Here is a 22,740-nt window from a genome sequence, read left to right on the forward strand (position 1 = left end):
CCCCTCAATCAGTATTTGGCGGAAACAGGTATATAGCACCCCTCAATCAGTATTTGACGGAAACAGGTATATAGCACCCCTCAATCTGGATTTTGTGGAAGAAGATATATGGCACCCCTTAATCAGTATTTTGGAAGAAACTGGTATATAACACCCCTCAATCAGTATTTGGCGGAAACAGGTATATTGCACTCTTCAATCAGGATTTTGTGGAAGAAGGTATATGGCACCCCATAATCAGTATTTGGCGGAAACAGGTATATGGCACCCCTCAATCAGTATTTTGCAGCCCTCAATCAGTATTTGGTGGAAGTAGGTATATATCCCCCCCAATCAGTATTTGGCAGAAACAGGTATATAGCACCCCTCAATCAGTATTTGGCGGAAACAGGTACATAGCACCCCTCAATCAGTATTTTGTGGAAGCAGGTATATCGCAGCCCCCAATCAGTATGTGTTGGATGAAGGTATATAGCAATAGCACCCCTCAATCAGTATTTTTTGGAAGAAGGTATATAGCACCCCTCAATCAGCATTTGGCGGAAACAGGTATATAGCACCCCTCAATCAGGATTTTGTGGAAGAAGGTATATCGCAGCCCCCAAGCAGTTTTTTTTGGGGCAACATGTATATCACACCCATTGCAATTGTATCTCCAATAGTGTTTGTCCCACTATCTAGCTGCGGTATCGCAGCAGAACCACACACAACTGCTGCACAATACAAATCCACTATAATATAATTTCTATGTTAGAAAGTATATTATAAGTATATCACTCCCCTCTATATCACACATATCGATAGCACACCTATACCAGTTCTTAAAAGGACTTTTGTGGCCCTATTAGCTAGCGTTTGGTGTCCCTAACTGTCCCTGCTCCAAAATGCAACCTCTCTCTACACTGGCAGAACACATAATGTAAAATGGCTGCCAGATCGGGTTCTGTTATAGGGTTAGGGGTGTGTCCATGTGCTAAAATGTCTCAATTGGCTGTCCTGTCCCACCTGATCGATGTGTCATGGGTCAAAGTTCGGCGCTATGCAAAAAAATATGGCGCGTGCAAATATCGCCATATGTTCGCAGGTTTGGCGAATCGCTAACGAGCAAAGTTTGCCGCAAAACGACCGCTGGGCGAACAACCCCAAGGACATCTCTAGTCAGGACCATAAAAATTGCTGAAAATGTGAAGTGCTACATGAAATTGCTACTAAAGGAATGTCATGATGTGATTTTAGCAAATCAGGAAAACCTTAGATTTAGAGGAATTAGTTCATCTGGTATTGCTTAAAACTAGCATATGATGTACATAAAGACATGAGGTTAAAGGGAGTCTGTCACCTGTTTTTCCCCAATATATCTAAAAGCACTGTACCACAGAAGATTGCATACACATCCCAGACATACCTGTGTGTACTTTGTGTCTTGTATTCCATGTCCAGGAAAAGCACTTTTAGGGTCCATTCACACATTTGTGTGTGTTTTGTGGATCCACGGATCTGCAAAACATGGACACCGGCAATGTGCGAACCCCATTTTGCGGACCGCACATCGCCGGCACTAATAGAATATGCCTATTCTTGTCCGCTATTGCGGACAAGAATAGGACATGTTCTATTTTTTTCGGGATCGGAATTGCAGACCCGGAAGTGCGGGTTCGCAATTCCGGATCCGGGCCGCACATCGTGCGGCCCCATAAAAATGAATGGGTCCGCAATTCCGTTCCGCAAAATGCGGAACGGAATAGCGGATGTGTGAATGGAGCCTTATTCTGCTGGAAAACAGCTCTGAAGTGCCCAGCTCTGCTGCTCCAAGTGCCCAAAGCAAACCAGACTGAAGAGGGGAGGGCTGCTTTAGCTGCTCATATCTTAGGATTCGTACTAGCTAGAAATATGGGCCTGAACTGGCAACCTTATAAACGATTCCAGAATGACAGCATTATATCCACTATATGAGAAGATATGGCTGTTAGAAATTGAGCCAGGAGTGAAAGCTGTTTTTACTTTCACTTTGGACACTTGGGAGCTGTTTTCCAGCAAAATAAAAGTGCTTTTTGTTGGCCATGGAATACACATGGTACACACCGGTATGCTTGGAAAGGGTTTGCAATCTTCTGTGGAGCAGTGCTGTTAGTTATATTGGTGAAAATTAGGTGACAGACAGACTGCCTTTAAATAGTTGCACACAACATACTCTATATGACTACAAAAAATGTGGACATCTCTAATTTTTGAATGTTATCCAAACAGATGCATAAAATCAAGCACGCAGCCGTGCAATGTCCATGCATGTTGTGCCACACGTTACTTTGTAAAAAATTCTGATCTGCTAGACCACAGTGCACAATGGGAAATGTCGCTGGGTGTGGTGTAAAGAGCAAATCAGAGTTTGGCAGATTCTCAGAGAATGGTACCTACTGTGAGGCCTCATGCATGCAACCTAGTTTTGGTCCGCGTTCGATCTGCATTTTTTGAAGTTTGCACCCAGACCAATTCATTTCAATTGGTCTGTAAAAAATGCTGTCTGCTTCTGTATGGTCGTTCCACAAATGATAGAATACCCAGTTCTAGTAGAAAATTGCGGCATGCACACAGCCGTTATCTATTTGCGTACAATCATGTGCATGAGGCCAAATGCATACTGCCTACTGTAAAATTTTCTTGAGTCAGAATGATATGGGGTTGTTTTTCAGGGTTTAGTCTAATGGTACAGCCACACAGTCAGCTTTCTGCATGTAGTTATGGAAGCCGAAACCAGGAGTGAATCAAAAAAAGAGAAGTTTTAGGGTCCATTCACACGTCCGCAAATGGGTCCGCATCCGTTTCGCAATTTTGCGGAACCGGTGCGGACCCATTCATTTTCGGGTCCACAGCTCCGCAAAAGATAGAACATGTCCTATTCTTGTCCGCAGCTGCGGACAAGAATAGGCATTTCTATAAGGGTGCCGGGCGGGTGTGTTGCGGATCCACAATTTGCGGGTCCGCAACACACCACGGACGTGTGAATGGAGCCTTATATGTACTTTATACTTTCTTTTCTTTTACGATCCAGTCCTGATTTTGGCTTCCAAAACTGCATGCAGAAACCTGGCCATGTAGCCGTACCCTAAGATCCTTCCTTCACTGAAGGGTAGTCTTAATGCTTCAGCATACCAACACATTTTGGACAATTGTACGCTTCTAATTTTGTGGGAACAGTTTGGGGAAGATTGTTTTCTGTTCCAACATGCACAAAGCAAGATCCATAAAGGCATGGTTTGATGAGTTCAGTATCGAGGATCCTGACTGTCCCACACAGAGTTATTCATCTAGACTTATAAATAACATAGTTAACATAGTCAAACAAACTTAATTCATACAGAAAAAGGAACCTTAAAACCTCAATCTTTATTAAAGTCACTTAAAAAACCTAGGAAAATAGGTCCAGATACTGTATATATATTGTGACACAGTGAGGGGTTGTGTCTGGCAAGGCAGGTATTTTCCTCCCAGTATGTGCGGCTGGGCTGGTTTCCAGCCAGGTGAGGTCAAATACCGACCGGAGTTTAAGTGCCGGTCTGAGTTTTGGCAGCACCTGGCTGTCCTTAAATAGGCAGCTGGGCTTAGCAGAGATGTCTCTGTTTATGGGATCTGAGGCTTTGTGCCGTGCTGGAGGGCTGAGAGACGCATGCAGGGGAAACAGGCCCCCTAAAGCCTGCTGTGGACTACTGGAGGAAGAACTGCCAGCAAGGTGACTTGTGTTATATGTGTGTGAATTAACACCAAGACTGCAAAGTTACATGCTATTTTGTGCAATTGCCTCAAGTGTGAATAAACACTGTCGTTTTGAGTTAAGAACTTATATTTTACCTCTGTACTGCACCCGCTTACCGTGTCTACCAGAGTGAAACCCCACAATATCTATATTTACCCTGATCAGAAAATAAGCCCAAATCATCAAGAAGATAAGAAAAATAATTAGAGCCACAAGGTGGGCAAAAAAAGGGGGAGAACTACTCACAAGGCGATTTCTTTCCCTAATGAGACCATATCTATCTCTCTGCCCGCAGGTTTCTCATGGTGAAGACCTTCCGTCCTCATTCTTACGCTAATACACCCTGATATACTTTAATAGATAAAAATTATTTCCTTATACCCCAACGTGTTTCCCCCAAGCGGAGTTCTTCAGGGGGTCGGTATGGGAAGACGAAAAAGAGCCCAAATAGGCTAAATTGAATAATACAAGCAGGGTGACAAAAAATGATGATATAATGGGAGAAGCTGGCCACATTGATATATAATAGAGGGAATAAAAATACATCACATGAAGTTCCAGTATGTTCAGATGACCAGGTTCCTCCTATAACAAAAAGTTCAAAGGAAGTCTTGGTCAAAAGAATATAAAAAGTACCAAAAACAAAGTACAGTGGCATCAGATAGCAATGATAGAAGCCATTACTTACATGGACTGTCCCTCATATTAAACTGTCCCACACAGAGCCCTGACCTCAACTCCATCGGACACCTTTGACAAGTTAGGCGGTAGGCTCTCTCATTCCAGTTCAGTGTCTGACTACACAAATAGCCTTTTGGCAGAATAGGCCCCATGAAATAACATTGGGATCTGTTGCACAACTGACACAAACTCTACAGGAAATGCACGAACCTACTAGAATGGAATACATACTGTAGATTTCTGTACAGTTTACTATTATTTGACATTTATCTTGTAATTTTGCTACAAGTGTATATTTTTCTTTTCAGGAATAAGTATATCCATTCATGGGTCTAAAAATCAACTGCAGATTCATCAGAGGAAAAGTGTGGCAAATAATTCTGTGCCGAACGATCACATAGTGGTTAGACATTCTTCTCTTCCTCCCCTCAGAAGGGCAATAAGGATGGAGGCTTCATCTTCTGGCAAGTGTGCACTCTCAAATGGAAACACAGAGATTCATTATCCAGGTAGACAATCTTTCTGATACTTGGAAAAGATATTAACTGCTGATAAAGTACCAAAACTTTCTATTCAAAGGTAGTTGGAGCAGCTCTCACCTGTCTGGAAACTTCAACCATGAGGACACAGACCGCTCCCTCACCCGGATTGGGAGCAAAATAGGAATTAATGAAAAGGAGTTGTCCAGCCTTTCTTTGAGAAGTTCCAATTGCACTTTATTCAGTATCAAAGTTTAAAAACATCCAGGTACAGATAATGTTGGTCTACGCGTTTCAGACAACAAAACAATTAGAGTCATGAGTAAGGGCTGTAATTGTGTTGTTGCCTGAAACGCGTAGACCAACATTATTTGTACCTGGATGTTTTTAAACTTTGATACTGAATAAAGTGCAATTGGAACTTCTCAAAGAAAGGCTGGACAACTCCTTTTCATTAGTACCTAAACTTTGGAATAGGGTTGTCACGATACCAAAATTTTCATTCGATTTTGATACCATAAAAAAGTATTGCGATACTCTATACCATTCGATACCACGCCAAAAAAATAAAACACCAAAAAAGCTGTGTGCATTCCGCATTTTATGAACAGTCAGATCGTATTTTTTGGGGGGACAAGATGACCAAAAAATGGCGAATCGTGCGTTTTTATTTATTTATTTTTCTGTTACGGCGTTCACCGTTCACTGCATAGGAAATATTTCTTTATATTTTTATAGTTTGCACTTTTTCGGGCGTAGCGATTGTAATATGTTTATTTATTGTATATATATTTTATATATAAAATTGGGAAAGAGGTGATTTAAACTTTATACTTTGGTGTTTGTTTTTTTAAACTTTTTTTTTTTTACTTTTTATTTAATAACTATTAGCCTCCTTAGGGGCTAGAACCTGGGATATTCACCCCTAATAGAGCACTATTAGGGTGAATAGGACTTTACACTCTCCCTGCTGCCCTGTGCTTTGTGCACACAGCAGCAGGGAGCTTACCATGGCAGCCAGGGCTTTCAGTAGCATCCTGGCTGCCATTGTAACCGATCAGAGCCCCACGATTAGACTGCTGGGGCTCCGATTGGAACTGCCCACTGCACCACCAATGAGGAGGAGGGGAGGGGACCCCTGTGGCCACTGCCACCAATGATTATAATACTGGGGGGGGGGGGCACACTGCGCCACCAATGAAGATGAGTAACCTTTTAATACAAATACAGGAGGCGGGTGCCGGGGGCAGAAACACATAGCCGGCACCCGACCTTTATGACAGGGTGCTGCAATCAGCGGCAGTTAACCCCTCAGGTGCCGCACCTGAGGGGTTAACTTCTGCGGATCGCAGCGCCCTGACATAAAGGCCGGGGGCCGGCTATGTGATTCTGCCGCCGGCACCCGCCTCCTGTATTTGTATTAATGGGTTAGTTATCAGCATTGGTGGTGCAGTGGCCACAGCCGCTCCCCTCTTCCTCCCGTCTCTCTTCTTATTGGCAGCAACGGTACAGGGAGGAGGGAGGGAGAGACTCCTTCTCCCCTGTGCTGCTGAGGAGATCATGGAGAGCACTGAGAGCAGCGTGCGCTATGTTCTCTGATACTAGGCTGCGCAGTAGCGCTACTGCACAGCCTAGTATCGGTAAATGTCAAAGTATCGATTGGGTATCAATAGCAATCCTACTTTGGAATATACTTTATTAAAAACTAATATAACTGCCCTAAAATGAATATTGTTATATTCTTTAATTATAATTTTTTAAAAAATGTTTACTATTTCCCCACTGCAAGTGTAATATGGTTGTATTTTATGCACTGTATGCCTCACAGACTGTATATGGAAAAAGTTTATATTGATAGTCAGGGCTGGCACCACCCATTCCTCTAAAGGAAGTTAGGTTAGTCCAAAGCAGACAGGAAAAGAAGCAGCAGCACGTTGCAGGACAGAGCAGCATCTCCAGGGAAAATGTTTACCCTTTGGGTTACAAGAAAACAGCATATGTGCCGGCTCTTCAGGGAAGATGTTAGTGGTTTCTACAGAGAGTATAACAGTTCTACAAGTGGAAGTGCAAAGCATTTTGTCAGAGAAGGTAAATGCTGCACCTTGGCTACAGACTTTCCTGCAGGTGATGGGATCCAATAAGCTTCATGTTTCCCATCATTCTAAAAGAACAACCTGATCACCTGTTTATCGAGACTTTGCTATGTTTAGGAGATATAAATATAGTGACAGAATCAAGTTCCATCCCCTTAGCTGAGCTGGAAACAGTTTGTGGACTGCAAAACCCTTACAGTCATGTAAATAGGCCCTTATACTGTATTACACATGCACCTCATACAGTGTATTACCCTCTACATGTGCCCCTTATACAGTATAATGCCCCGTACATGTACTTCTCATACAGTATAAATGATACTATATGAGAGGCACATGTAGCGGTCATTATACTGTATTATATACCACTCATACTGTATAATACCCCCTCATACTGTATAATGCACCTTCTATGCCCCCACACGGGGTATACTTACCTAGCCCACATTCCCACAATAAATGGGGCAAATCTCTTTGCAGATCTGACCCAGTCTGTGTGGTGGATAGGTGCAGCAGTGATAATGACTTCACTTCTTCACACTTGCCTGTGTCAGACCACTGGTCACTGAGTAAATGGTGAACACGTGGATGTTATTGAAATAGGGGGCAGAAGGGGGCCCTCCTGTGCTTTTGGGCTCAATGCAGTTGTGTAGTGGCCACTGTATCATGGAAATGAACTATTTCCTACAAGAATGGTGCAGTGGACCAGGAGACAAAGTTTACATGTAAATAAAAGGTGGTTCTTCATCATTACAGTAAAGAGGCATTTGCAGTAAAGCAGAGTCATAAGACTGGAAAGGTAGAGCTCAGTATTAATGAGAATGTATTCTTATTGACTTGAAAATTTAACCCGCAAAATAAATTCTACAAATAAGCACAGGTCATTAGTGTAATAGAAGTATTGATTTACAAGACCCAGTGTGCAGTACATGACCAAGTGCTGTATCTGCTAATATAATTTAAAGACCTACAATTGGTCTGAGAACAAGGGCTAACGTTCTTTCTGCATGGGGGTATGAGGGGGTTAACCATTTCTATTACGTTATACTGTATGTATATAATACAATAGCTGTGCATTACTTTCTAGGTGTTAAAGATATAAATATATTCTTTGATGACTTAGAAGCTGCAAACAGTCCCTCCAAAGATGATGACTCCCTGCTGCATGCTGGTAATTTGACAAGTATGTCAGACGAAGTAAGCAGATTAGATGCGGAAGGAAAGGTAAGACATTTTTTAATAAAAGTATTTTAAATAGCTGTTATAAAAGGTCAGAGACATACATGGATGTGAGGGAATACAGTCTGTTTACAGACTTGAGGAATATGTAGGCATCCTCTGTATGGGCTGCACCTGAGCCACTGTTCTTCTTCAAAAGAGCTCAGAAAACATATCCTGGGGGGGCCTAGGTTCAGGACCTTTGTGTATTAGTCAGAGTAGAGAGCAGCTACACGGCACATTAGTACATACATGGGGCAGCTACAAAGAGCAGCTGTTATTCTGGAAGACCAGACACATCAGTACATTACATGGGGTAGCTACAAAGAACAGCTGTTATTCTGGAGGACATGTCACATCAGTACATTACATGGGGCAGCTACAAAGAGCAGCTGTTATTCTGGAGGACCAGGCACATCAGTACATTACATGGGGCAACTACAAAGATCAGTGTTCTGGAGGCACCCGCACATCAGTGCATTACACGGGGCAGCTATAAAGAGAAGCTCTTATTCTGGAGGACTTGGCACATCAGTACATTACATGGGGCAGCTACAAAGAGCAACTCTTATTCTGGAGGATCTGGCACATCAGTACATTATACAGGGCAGCTTCAAAGAGCAGCTCTATTCTGGAGCATCTGGCAAATCAGTACATTAAATAGGGGAGCCACAAACAGCAGCTCTTATTCTGGAGGACCCAACACATCAGTACATTACATGGGGTAGCTACAAAGAGCAGCTGTTATTCTGGAGGACATGTCACATCAGTACATTACATGGGGTAGCTACAAAGAACAGCTGTTATTCTGGAGGACATGTCACATCAGTACATTACATGGGGCAGCTACAAAGAGCAGCTGTTATTCTGGAGGACCAGGCACATCAGTACATTACATGGGGCAACTACAAAGATCAGTGTTCTGGAGGCACCCGCACATCAGTGCATTACACGGGGCAGCTATAAAGAGAAGCTCTTATTCTGGAGGACTTGGCACATCAGTACATTACATGGGGCAGCTACAAAGAGCAACTCTTATTCTGGAGGATCTGGCACATCAGTACATTATACAGGGCAGCTTCAAAGAGCAGCTCTTATTCTGGAGCATCTGGCACATCAGTACATTAAATAGGGGAGCCACAAACAGCAGCTCTTATTCTGGAGGACCCAACACATCAGTACATTACATGGGGTAGCTACAAAGAGCAGCTGTTATTCTGGAGGACATGTCACATCAGTACATTACATGGGGTAGCTACAAAGAACAGCTGTTATTCTGGAGGACATGTCAGATCAGTACATTACATGGGGCAGCTACAAAGAGCAGCTGTTATTCTGGAGGACCAGGCACATCAGTACATTACATGGGGCAACTACAAAGATCAGTGTTCTGGAGGCACCCGCACATCAGTGCATTACACGGGGAAGCTATAAAGAGAAGCTCTTATTCTGGAGGACTTGGCACATCAGTACATTACATGGGGCAGCTACAAAGAGCAACTCTTATTCTGGAGGATCTGGCACATCAGTACATTATACAGGGCAGCTTCAAAGAGCAGCTCTTATTCTGGAGCATCTGGCACATCAGTACATTAAATAGGGGAGCCACAAACAGCAGCTCTTATTCTGGAGGACCCAACACATCAGTACATTACATGGGGAAGCTACGAGGAGCAACTCCTATTCTGGAGGATCTGGCACATCAGTACATTACATGGGGCAGCTACAAAGAGCAGCTCTTATTCTGGAGTACTCGGCACATCAATACATTACAAGGGGCAGCCACAAACAGCAGCTCTTATTCTGAAGGACCAACACATCAGTACATTACATGGGGAAGCTACGAGGAGCAACTCCTATTCTGGAAGATCTGGCACATCAGTACATTACATGGGGCAGTCACAAACAGCAGCTCTTATTCTGGAGGACCCAACACATCAGTACATGACATAAGGAAGCTACGAGGAGCAACTCCTATCCTGGAGGATCTGGCACATCAGTACATTGCATGGGGCAGCTACAAAGAGCAGCTCTTATTCTGGAGTACCCGACACATCAATACATTACATTGTGCAGCTACAAAGAGCAGATATTATTCTGGATGATCCAGCACATCAGTACATTACATGGGACTGCTACGAAAGCAGCTCTTATTTTGAGAACGTGGCACTACAGTACATTACTGGAGCAGCCACAAGAGCAGCTCTAATATTGGAGGGGATCTGGGCACATCAGTACATTACACAGGCAGCTCCAAGGATACAGCTCTTATTCTGGATGACAATGTCACATCAGTACATTACATGGGGGGCTAGCTACAAAGAGCAGCTGTTATCTGGAGGGACCAGGCACCATCAGTACATACTTGTACATGGGCAACTACAAAGAGCAGTGCATATTCCTGGAGGCACCGGCACATCAGTAGATTACACGGTGGCAGCAACACGGAGCACCATTTATCTACTGAGGGAACCCGACTCATCAGTGCCATTACACGGGGCAGCTACAAAGAGAAGGCTCTTATTCTGAAGGACTTGGCACCATCTGTACATTACATGGGGCAGCTATAAGAGCAGCTCTTATTCTGGCGAATCGAGCCTTGTCACGGATGATGTTGCAGATAGCTGGAACTTATGAAATAAACATCTGACTGGCTTGATCCAAACTAAGGAGCATATAGGTGAGCCCTATTAAAACCCTAAGAGCTCTCCCTGACTGCTATGCCCCATGCAAGCGTCTCAATGGTAGACGATTGCATTGCCACGTACCTAAGACTGTGTGACACGCGAAAACCCTATAATAGTGAGGGGACACGACCACCGGCTCCCTGCACTTAATATGGATGGAGTCAGGGTCACCTAGAAACAAGCCAGCAAGGAAACAAATACATGAAAAGACTTATCTGAGCAAACAGCAGGCAGCAGCCCTCCAGCAGTGAACACTTCATCCAGGAAGTAGTATAAACCGCAAAGTGAGGCAGTATGGGAGTGAATATAAAGGAGACGATTAGTCTAAATAGGTGACACCTGGGAGAAGGAAAGGAGAGGACAAAGTGAACCCAAAACCAAAGAACGTCATGCAAGAGGTAGAGAAGGACGTCTGCCAGACCTTCTCACAGACTGGCGGTGACACTGGCACTTCAGTACATTATACAGGGCAGCTTCAAAGAACAGCTCTTATTCTGGAGCATCTGGCACATCAGTACATTAAATGGGGCAGCCACAAACAGCAGCTCTTATTCTGGAGGACCCAACTCATCAGTACATTACATGGGGAAGCTACAAAGAGCAACTCTTATTCTGGAGGATCTGGCACATCAGTACATTACATGGGTCAGCTACAAAGAGCAGCTCTTATTCTGGAGTACACGGCACATCAATACATTACATGGGGCAGCCACAAACAGCAGCTCTTATTCTGGAGGACCAACACATCAGTACATTACATGGGGAAGCTACGAAGAGCAACTCCTATTCTGGAGGATCTGGCACATCAGTACATTACATGGGGCAGCCACAAACAGCAGCTCTTATTCTGGAGGACCCAACACATCAGTACATTACATGAAGAAGCTACGAGGAACAACTCCTATTCTGGAGGATCTGGCACATAAGTACATTGCATGGGGCAGCTAAAAAGAGCAGCTCTTATTCTGGAGTACCCGACACATCAATACATTACATGGGGCAGCTACAAAGAGCAGATATTATTCTGGATGATCCGGCACATCAGTACATTACATGGGACTGCTACAAAAGCAACTCTTATTTTGGAGGACCTGGCACTTCAGTACATTACATGGAGCAGACACAAAGAGCAGCTCTAATATTGGAGGATCTAGCACATCAGTACATTACACAGGGCAGCTTCAAAGAACAGCTCTTATTCTGGAGGACCTGGCACATCAGTACATTAAACTGGTCATCCACAAAGAGCAGCTCCTATTCTGGAGGTCCATTAAACTGGTCATCCACAAAGAGCAGCTCCTATTCTGGAGGTCCCGGCACATCAGTACATTACATGGGGCAGCTACAAAGAGCAGGTCTTATTCTGGGGGATCTGGCACATCAGTACATTACATGGGGTAGGTACAAAGAGCAGCTCTTATTCTGCAGGATCTGGCACATCAGTACATTACAAGTGGCAGCTACAAAGAGCAGCTCTTATTCTGGGGCCCGGCAAATCAGTACATTACATGGGGCAGCTACAAAGAGCAGCTCTTATTCTGGAGGACCCGGCAAATCAGTACATTACATGGGGCAGCTACAAAGGGAAACTCTTATTCTGGAGGACCTGGCACATCAGTATATTACCCAGGGCAGCATAAAGAGCAGCTCTTATTCTGGAGGACCTGGTACATCAGTACATTACACAGGGCAGCACAAAGAGCAGCTCTTATTCTGGAGGACCCGGCTCATGAGTACATTACATGGTGCAGCTACAAAGAGCAGCTCTTATTCTGGAGGACCCAGAACATGAGTACATTACTCGGGGCAGCTAAAAACAGCAGCTGTCATTCTGGAGGACTCAACACATCAGTACATCGCACAAACAGCCCATTGATTCTAATGAAAAATGTGTAATGTTTTGCTGCTTAGGTGTGATATCATCAATTTTTAATAGTAACTTTGCTAGCACCACATAGTATGCGTAGCAGGCAAGTTATAGGGTTATCCTGCCTTTACTACTGATGGGCGATCCTTGGGATCGGCCATCACTACCTGATCAGCTGGGGTCCTACACCCCACAGCCTGGCCAATCAGCTGTTCGGTTGTAGCTCCATTGCCGGAGGTCAGTGCTGGAACTACAGAGCTCTGCTAACTTTGTAGTGAAAGGCATCAATTAATGGTGGCTAGTCGACACTTTTAAAATATCTGTTGAAGTTGTGGGCGAACGAGTGCACAGGTTTCTTAGAGTTGGGGTCCAGCAGTGGAGATAGTTTGAGGCTCATACTACCCCATCACTGGATCCCAACTCTGAAACACCCCTCACTACACTGGGAGTAAGATGTAAGCGGACAACAGTAATTAGAGCAGAAAGTTACCACATGAAGTCCAGAGATGGTGGGTATCACGGTCGGCGTGACTATCACATACGTGACGCAGAGGGAGGGAACAAGGAAGGCCCTGCCCAAGTGAGAGGGAAGGTGGTGACCCCTGACTCACCTAGCGGCTGGCACCTGGCTGCCCTGACGTCCCTAGACGGGTTCCTCACCCGTACGCCGATCACGTGCCTAAAGCCCTGGCTTTCCCTAAGCTGAGCCCTAGATAGTGAACAGGGCGGTGGGAACACTAGTCCGCACCACTAGCTCTAAAGGAAAACACCAAGGGAAGGACAGACAATACAAACTCAACATATAATCCCAGGTGGGCGACAACAGGAGACAACAAGAAGCCCAACAGGGATCCGGAGGGTAGCACTCTGGAACGACAACCAGGATTCACAACTCCAGTGGGTCAGTATAGATGTCCAGGCAGGAAGCTCTATAACTGGCAACTAGAGAAGAGTGAGGGGAGAATATAAGGAGGTTGGGAGTGGCAGACAAGAAACAGCTGAGGAGGAGAAGCTACGGATCCCTGATTGAGACAAAAAGGATAGCAAGGCAAACACAGAAAACAATCACTAAGAAACAACGTGATCTTTAGATATAGAGCGCGCAGCCACCCGCTGCGACCTCCTGACCCCGGGTATAACGGAGTCAGACGTGGCTCTTGATACCCTCGTGACAGTACCCCCCCTTTCACGAGGGGCCTCCGGACACTCAGGACCAGGTCTCTCCGGATGAGAGGTATGGAAAGCCTGAATTAACCTGTTGGCGTTTACCTCTGACGCTGGAACCCACATTCTTTCCTCGGGACCGTAACCCCTCCAATGCACCAGATACTGAAGAGAGCGGCGGACCCGACGAGAATCAACAATTCTGGCTATTTGAAACTCCAGATTACCATCCACAATAACAGGAGGAGGTGGCAGTGGTGATGGTTCTAGAGGTGGAACATACTTCTTGAGTAACGATTTATGGAAGACGTTATGGATCTTAAAAGTCTGAGGTAGCTCCAGGCGAAAAGCCACAGGGTTAATGACGGCTACTATTTTATAAGGACCAATGAACCTAGGGCCCAGTTTCCAAGAGGGAACCTTCAACTTAATATTCCTAGTAGACAACCACACATAGTCATTCACTCCTAGATCCGGACCTGGCGACCGTTTCTTATCGGCCATGCATTTATATTTACCACTCATCTTTTTCAAGTTAACTTGCACCTTCTGCCATACCGATGAAAGAGATGAAGAAAACCTTTCCTCTTCGGGAACCCCAGAAGACCCCCCCTCTTTGAAAGTACAAAATTGGGGATGAAAACCGTATGCACCAAGGAATGGTGACTTGCCAGTGGACTCCTGATAATGATTATTTATGGCAAACTCAGCTAACGGTAAATATGATGACCACAACTCTTGGTTTTCAGACACAAAACACCTTAAATATGTTTCTAGGTTTTGGTTGGTACGCTCAGTCTGTCCATTCGACTGAGGATGGAAAGCTGAGGAAAAGGACAAGTGTACCCCCAAACGGGAACAAAAAGCTTTCCAAAACTTAGAAATAAACTGGGTTCCCCGATCCGAAACCACATCGGAAGGGACCCCGTGAAGCTTCACGATTTCACTGATAAACACCTGAGCAAGAGTTTTAGCATTAGGAAGTGCGGGTAGCGCAATAAAGTGTACCATTTTGCTAAACCTGTCTACTACTACCAAAATAACTGTTTTACCCGCAGACAACGGTAAGTCAGTGATGAAATCCATTGACAGATGTGTCCATGGCCTATTGGGGATAAAAAGTGGCAATAAAGACCCTGCTGGACGTGTATGAGAGACTTTCGCGCGTGCACAAGTAGAGCAAGTAGACACGAAATCTATTACATCCTGACGCAACCTTGGCCACCAAAAACGACGAGATAATAGCTCCAAGGTTGCTTTACTACCCGGGTGCCCAGCAAGTGCCGAATTATGATGTTCTTTTAATAATTCAAGACGCAGGTTTAACGGTACAAACAATTTCTCTGAGGGGCAAGAGGCCGGGGGGTCCCCCTGGGCCTCTAACACCTTTCCCTCTAGAACAGAGTGTACAGCAGAGACCACCACTCCTCTTTGTAAAATAGGTACCGGATCACTAACATTACCCCCTCCAGGGAAACTACGAGATAACGCGTCTGCCTTGGTATTTTTTGCCCCAGGACGATAGGTGATTAAAAAGTTAAATCTGGTAAAGAATAGCGACCACCTAGCTTGTCTAGGGGTGAGACGCTTAGCCGATTCTAGGTACAGAAGGTTTTTGTGATCCGTAATCACCGTGACGGGGTGGATTGCTCCCTCTAAGAAGTGACGCCACTCTTCAAGCGCCAGTTTAATCGCCAACAGTTCCCTATTTCCAACATCATAGTTCTTCTCTGCAGAAGATAATTTTTTGGAAAAGAAAGCGCAAGGGCGCCATTTGCCAGGAGACGGACCCTGAGACAATACAGCCCCCATTCCCACCTCTGACGCATCTACCTCAACAATAAAAGGCTGGGAGACATCAGGTTGAATTAGAACAGGTGCCGAGGTAAACCTCTCTTTTAGAGAGGAAAATGCATTTTTAGCGGCGTCAGACCATTTGGAAAAATCAGTCCCCTTCCTAGTCATGTCGGTAAGGGGTTTAACGATCACTGAATAATTCTTAATGAACTTTCTATAGAAATTTGCGAAACCCAAAAACCGTTGTAGGGCTTTAAGGTTCTCAGGAAGATCCCAATCTAAAATTGCCTGGACCTTCCCAGGATCCATACGGAAACCTGAAGCAGATAATAGATATCCCAGGAACTGTATTTCCTGAACGGCGAAGACACATTTTTCAATTTTCGCATATAATTTATTCGTCCGTAGGACCTGCAGTACTTGCCTGACATGCACCTCATGTGTTTTCAGATCAGCCGAATAAATTAAGATATCATCTAGGTATATGACTACAAACCTGCCGATGAGATGACTAAAAATATCATTAACGAAATGTTGGAAGACAGCGGGGGCATTGGTCAGACCGAAAGGCATAACTAGATTTTCATAATGCCCCTCAGGGGTGTTAAAAGCTGTCTTCCACTCATCCCCTTCCCTGATACGAATCAGATTGTAGGCCCCCCTAAGATCAAGTTTGGAGAACCACCTAGCACCCGCAATCTGATTAAAAAGGTCAGGAATGAGAGGAAGAGGGTATGGGTCTCGGATGGTTATCTGGTTTAGCTCACGGAAATCTAGGCAAGGACGCAGGCCCCCATCTTTCTTTTTAATAAAGAAAAACCCTGCAGCCACGGGTGAAGAAGAGGGTCTGATGTGTCCCTTAGCCAGACTCTCGGAGATATAATCTTTCATGGCTTGTCTCTCGGGACCCGAAAGATTATACAACCTGGACTTGGGTAATTTTGCACCGGGAATCAGGTTAATCGGGCAATCATAAGGACGATGAGGTGGTAGCTTCTGACAACCCTTTTCAGAAAAAACGTCCTCAAAGTCCGAAATAAATGAAGGTAGGGAAGCTATGGAGGCGATTAAGCAATTGTTATTTAAGCAATTCTCTCTGCAATGCTCACTCCACTCCAATATCTCCCTGGCCTGCCAATCCACCACTGGATTGTGCGCTACCAACCAGGGAAGACCCAATACCACAGGAGAGGGAAGGCCCTCCAGAACGTAACATGAAAGACACTCATTATGGTGGTCCCCTACCCGAAGGTGTAAATTATGAACAATGTGGGTGAGGTTTCTCTGAGACAGAGGAGCCGAATCTATAGCGAATACGGGAATAGGTCTCTGCAGCGTGCAGAGAGACAAACCCATAGTGCGGGCAAAATGGGCATCTATCAAATTTACCCCTGCTCCACTGTCTAGAAAAAAAGAAATAGACTCCGTCTTAACACCAAAAACAATAACCGCTGGTAACACAAATTGAGATGTTCGTATGGAGGAAACGTATACCCCCCGGCTGACATCCTCCGCACAGCCTGGGGTTAGTAGTTTTCCGACGGTCTTTTGTTTTTGAGAAAGGAGGGACAGACATTAATGAAATGACCCTTCCCCCCACAGAAAAAACAAGCCCCCCCCCCTGCGGCGAACCTCAGGAGGACGGACCTGACGAGAAGTTCCGCCTAGCTGCATAGGCTCATCTAAGTCAGTACAGACTAATTGTTGTTTGGGAGAGGTAACCAATTGCTCAGGAATTTTCGATCTCTCCCTAAGACGCCTATCTATTCTGATAGAGAGGGACATAACAGCATCAAGGGAAAGGGGGGTCTCATACAGCGCCAGTGCATCCTTAACCCTTTCAGATAACCCAGAGCAGAACTGACTCCTGAGAGCCGGGTCGTTCCACTGAGTATCCGTAGCCCACCTACGGAACTCTGAGCAATATTCCTCTGCTGACCGATCTCCCTGTAGGAGTCTCCATAACTTCGACTCAGCTAGGGCGACTCGGTCAGGGTCATCATATATGATACCCAAAGCCCCAAAAAATCCCTCCACTGACCGGAGAGCCTGGGAACCAGGGGGTAATGAGAACGCCCAGGATTGTGGGTCCCCCTGAAGCAGGGAAATGACAATCCCTACCCGCTGTTCTTCATTACCTAAGGAGTAAGGGCGCAACTTAAAGTATAATTTGCAGGCCTCACGGAACGTCGCAAATTTGTCCCTTCCCCCAGAAAATCTGTCAGGAAGAACAACCTTGGGTTCTGTAACAACCTGGTTACCCATAGCAACCGCTGGGGGTGCGGTCTGCTGCATTTGCTGCTGTTGTTGGAGGACAGACGACTTCAATCCTGCCACCTCCAAAGACAGGCCTTGAAGCTGTTTTGCCAAGGCAGCAATAGGATCCATATTGGATTCTAAGTAGAGAAAAAAAAACAACAAAAAAAAAATTATTATTTTTTATTTTTTTCTCAAAAAGTAATGGCCAGTTATAATATCACGGTCGGCGTGACTATCACATACGTGACGCAGAGGGAGGGAACAAGGAAGGCCCTGCCCAAGTGAGAGGGAAGGTGGTGACCCCTGACTCACCTAGCGGCTGGCACCTGGCTGCCCTGACGTCCCTAGACGGGTTCCTCACCCGTACGCCGATCACGTGCCTAAAGCCCTGGCTTTCCCTAAGCTGAGCCCTAGATAGTGAACAGGGCGGTGGGAACACTAGTCCGCACCACTAGCTCTAAAGGAAAACACCAAGGGAAGGACAGACAATACAAACTCAACATATAATCCCAGGTGGGCGACAACAGGAGACAACAAGAAGCCCAACAGGGATCCGGAGGGTAGCACTCTGGAACGACAACCAGGATTCACAACTCCAGTGGGTCAGTATAGATGTCCAGGCAGGAAGCTCTATAACTGGCAACTAGAGAAGTGTGAGGGGAGAATATAAGGAGGTTGGGAGTGGCAGACAAGAAACAGCTGAGGAGGAGAAGCTACGGATCCCTGATTGAGACAAAAAGGATAGCAAGGCAAACACAGAAAACAATCACTAAGAAACAACGTGATCTTTAGATATAGAGCGCGCAGCCACCCGCTGCGACCTCCTGACCCCGGGTATAACGGAGTCAGACGTGGCTCTTGATACCCTCGTGACAGTGGGAGGTAACCAGGCACTGAGGAAGGGCAGGCTTGAAAGAGCACATGTTGTGGTTCCCTATCAACCAGTAAAAGAGAGCAGTGAGCAGCATTTTTCTTTTTCTTTATGGCACTGGCACGCATGCCCATGTGAAACAAATAATGCCCATTAAGAAACACTGTTCTGAAGAGCTGGTCTTCTCAAAGAAAATGGCAATGTATACATTGTATATGATTTGACTGAAATCTGTTGTGAGAAATCTGGCCTGGATAAAGGGGGGGTCTTCCCAGTGGTGGTCATTTGAAGAGATTTCACTATACTTACTAAAACATACATATCAGGAGAGCTACAGATCTTCTTTAACTTGTGCTCAATATTTTATTAAAGGGGTTCTCAGAGAGTTAAAAATATTGATGATCAGCTGTTGGAAAGGGCCGTGGTGAGCACTGCATCCACTTCCTTGGCCAGTGACATCACCTCCATCGGTCATATGGCCTTTCTGCAGCTCAGTGCCATTCAAATGAACTGCAATAACAAGCAAAACCTTTCCTACAATGTATGGCTCTGTGCTTGGTATACAGTGAAGAGGCCGCTGTGCTTGTCCTAACTCCATGACCCATTCAAACAGTTGGTCAGTGAAGGCACCAGGATTCTGACCCCAATGATCAGATATTGATGTCTTATCTCATGGAGAGGTCATCAGTATTTAACACTAGGAAAATCCCTTTAAAATGCACTCATTCACTTAAACAGCACTCTCCTGAATGATAAGGTCTGGCGGATTTTACACCGTACCTGTCATGCATCAGTATCATAATACTCTTCATTTGCAGCTTTGCAATATTTTCTAGGAAGCTTACAAGTTACCCTAAGGCTGTATTAACAGTACATTGTCAAGAATGAGATATGTTCAAGGCAGGAACCTTTAGAGCTGTTTTATTTTAGCTCTTTCGGAGGCGAGTAAAGTGACACATCCACAATGTGATCCTTCCTTTACCAACCATTATAAGAAAACCTGAGGAACATGGTGATCTTTTTGCTGACTTCCTCAGACTCTGCTCATTATTTTCGCATCACTTTGAGCTTCAGAAGTTTTTTTCGCAGTTATTTTAAAGAATCTGCCAGCTTAAACTTATTGTTGAACATTTTAAAGGTATTGAACAGATGAAAAGTACAAATACTTTCAGAAAGGTGAACTTTGAAGCACATTGAAGATCTATTGTACATTAGATATTGGTCAGGTCATGCTGTAAGAAGATCCTTAGCTGTTGTATGTGATACATTTACTTACATGTGATATTGAAGTGGATGGAAATTTCTATTGGAAATCAAAGCAGTATTATGTCAGCCATATTATAGCCAAATTAAAGTCTCATAAACCGTGGTTGTGTAACATATTGTTCAGTTAAAGAGAACCTGTCATCAATGAAAATGCTGTGAAATCTGCATGTTATAGAGCAGGAGGAGCTGAGCAGATCAATATATAGTTGTATAGGAAAATATTCAATTACATTTTTAATCTACTTATTTTAAACCACTGCTCTTTCTATGCTGAGCAGTCATGTGGGCGGTCCTACTTACTGATGGACATTAACGTTGGAGTGCTCTCCGTGCTCACCAAGCACAGTGCCGTACATTGTATAGCGGCTGTGCTCAGCCCTATTCACTTCAATGGGGCTGAGTGTGATACCAACCACAGCCGCTATACAATGTACGGCACTGTGCTTGGTAAGCTGCGAGAAGGCCATGGCACTCACAGGAGATCTGGTAGCTCCTCAAGTCTTCTGATCGGCAGGGGTTCTGGGTGTCAGACCCCCACGATCAGATACTGATGACCTATACTAATGACAGGATAGGTCATCAGTATCAAAATCTCAGAAAACCCCTTATTAAAGGAATTCTGTCATAAACTATTTTTCACTCTACAGTTTAACTTCATTAGTTATTCTTTCTCCCATTCCTCCTTGATTAGTTTTTTATTTTTGCAAATTTACTTCATTTGCAGTTTTCTCCTATCCCCCATGCTTGAATCCTACTTCCTGGTTTGTCAGGTGACTGCTGTCCTGTCATGCCTTAGGCAGTGAGATGTGTCCTTATATCAGCAGAACATGTGACACTAACCACGGCCCCTGTTCTTACCAGTGACGCTTTTTACTAAACTCCAACGCTGGACATAACCAACAGCAACTGAATATCAAAAACAGATTTGCCACAGGGTGCAATGGTAGGCTAACAATTTTAGAATAAGGCAGTTTTGATAAATGGTGGTATTTTGGAAATTGATGTATCCCGATCTGTTGGACAGGATATGTTTATATTAGTGGCACAACCCTTTAAGAAGATAGAGGCTGACATCCTTTGCCATTTGCTGTTGACTCAGCATAGCTCTTTTTATCTTTTGAGAATTTTCCTCCAAATAAATATGGCCAAGGAGAACGAGAATTTCTTCATAAAGTTGACTGAATAGTTTAAAACTTTGTAAAAAATGTTGGGCTCACCATGATGTTGCAGAGTGATGACTACTAAAATTTTACAGAAACTTTCTTCATGGGGCATCTTTGAACTCAGGATATGCCTTGTGTTTTACTAACCATCCAGTATACCTTAATCAATATATTGCATATCCTAACTTTAAAGTTGTCTTCGGATCATTCATTCTTTTTCAGATTCCCAGCTTGCCAGAGAAGAACAGGACAAGTGGGCTGTTTTTAACTGATGGGAAATGTCGAATTGACTACATACTGGTCTACAGAAAATCAAGCCCCCAATCAGAGAAAAGAGAGATTTTTGAGAGGAATATTAGGGCAGAAGGATTGCAGATGGAGAAAGAGGTAACTTTGGTATAATCCATGTTAATTATTTATAGCTTTATTTTTAATGACTTAATTCCGGATGACCTCTTTTATGTTTGTGAATACCTGTATCTGTAGGGAGTGCAGATATTATGGTCGCAGCTAGTTCCGGCACCCGGAAGAGGCCCAAAAGATTTCTGCCCCAGACCAATACTATAAATGATGCCAGATAGTCAGTGGCTCTGTTGCAGATTTTGCATTAAGGCCCAGGAGCTTCAAGTAACACTTTTGATGAATTGTATCATAAAATGTAATTTTAAAGGGGTTGTCCAGGATTTTTACATTTTGTCCTGCAGGTAAATTTGTTCTTCAGATGTTTTTGTATGAGGAGAAAATTTGCTAAAGTCTGTTTTGCTGGTATTGGAATATGCAGTAAATTTACTGTAGCTCTTGCAAATACACAACAGCAAATCCACAACGTATCCATGCTGTGCATTCATACTTACATTTCTTAAAGCTATCGATCTAAATTGACACCACTTTGCTTTCAATACTTTACTCATTGAACTTCCATAACAGATTGTTATGTATTGTATTGAAAAGGAATCATGATAAAAATGATTAAAACTGAAACACATTGGAATTAGTCTGAATCTCATAGAAATCAACAGGCTCCACCATTAGGGTCCTTCCTTACACAACTGAATTAGCCCATACATTTCTTTTTACCAAAAAGGCAGAAAAAGTGCAAAGTTTTTTTTTGCCACTTGGGTATTTTTTGTGGCGCTTTACTGACCTTTTTTTTGCAAACAGTTCATCTTACCAAGAGGGCTTTCTTCATGGCGTTTTTCCTTATAGAAGCAAGAAAGACAAAAAACGCCACCTAATGGATAAAAACACCAATAAGAAAAAAGGTGTCATATGTTTTATATTGCCCATAGACTTTTAGCTAACATGTGGAGCTGGCGTTTTTACTGCAAAAATAGTTGCAAAAATAAACAATGCAAAAGTGCAGAAAAATACCACCAAAAAAACTGTGTATGACAGCACCTTAATCTTTTTGCAGATATTTCTGGTGCAGATCTGATGTCTGTTT

General features: G+C 44.1%; 1 protein-coding gene across 1 annotated transcript in view; it reads left to right on the forward strand.

Annotated features, from left to right (window-relative positions):
* ANO4 (anoctamin 4) overlaps nt 1-22,740 on the forward strand; it is a 364,269-nt gene that overhangs the window by 217,396 nt on the left and 124,133 nt on the right. The window contains 3 exon segments of the mRNA XM_040415706.1: nt 4,741-4,941; nt 8,092-8,228; nt 21,519-21,683. Of these exon segments, the coding sequence (XP_040271640.1) occupies nt 4,741-4,941; nt 8,092-8,228; nt 21,519-21,683 (503 nt within the window).

Source organism: Bufo bufo, chromosome 1 (assembly GCF_905171765.1).
Source record: "Bufo bufo chromosome 1, aBufBuf1.1, whole genome shotgun sequence".
Taxonomy (NCBI): Eukaryota; Metazoa; Chordata; class Amphibia; order Anura; family Bufonidae; genus Bufo; species Bufo bufo.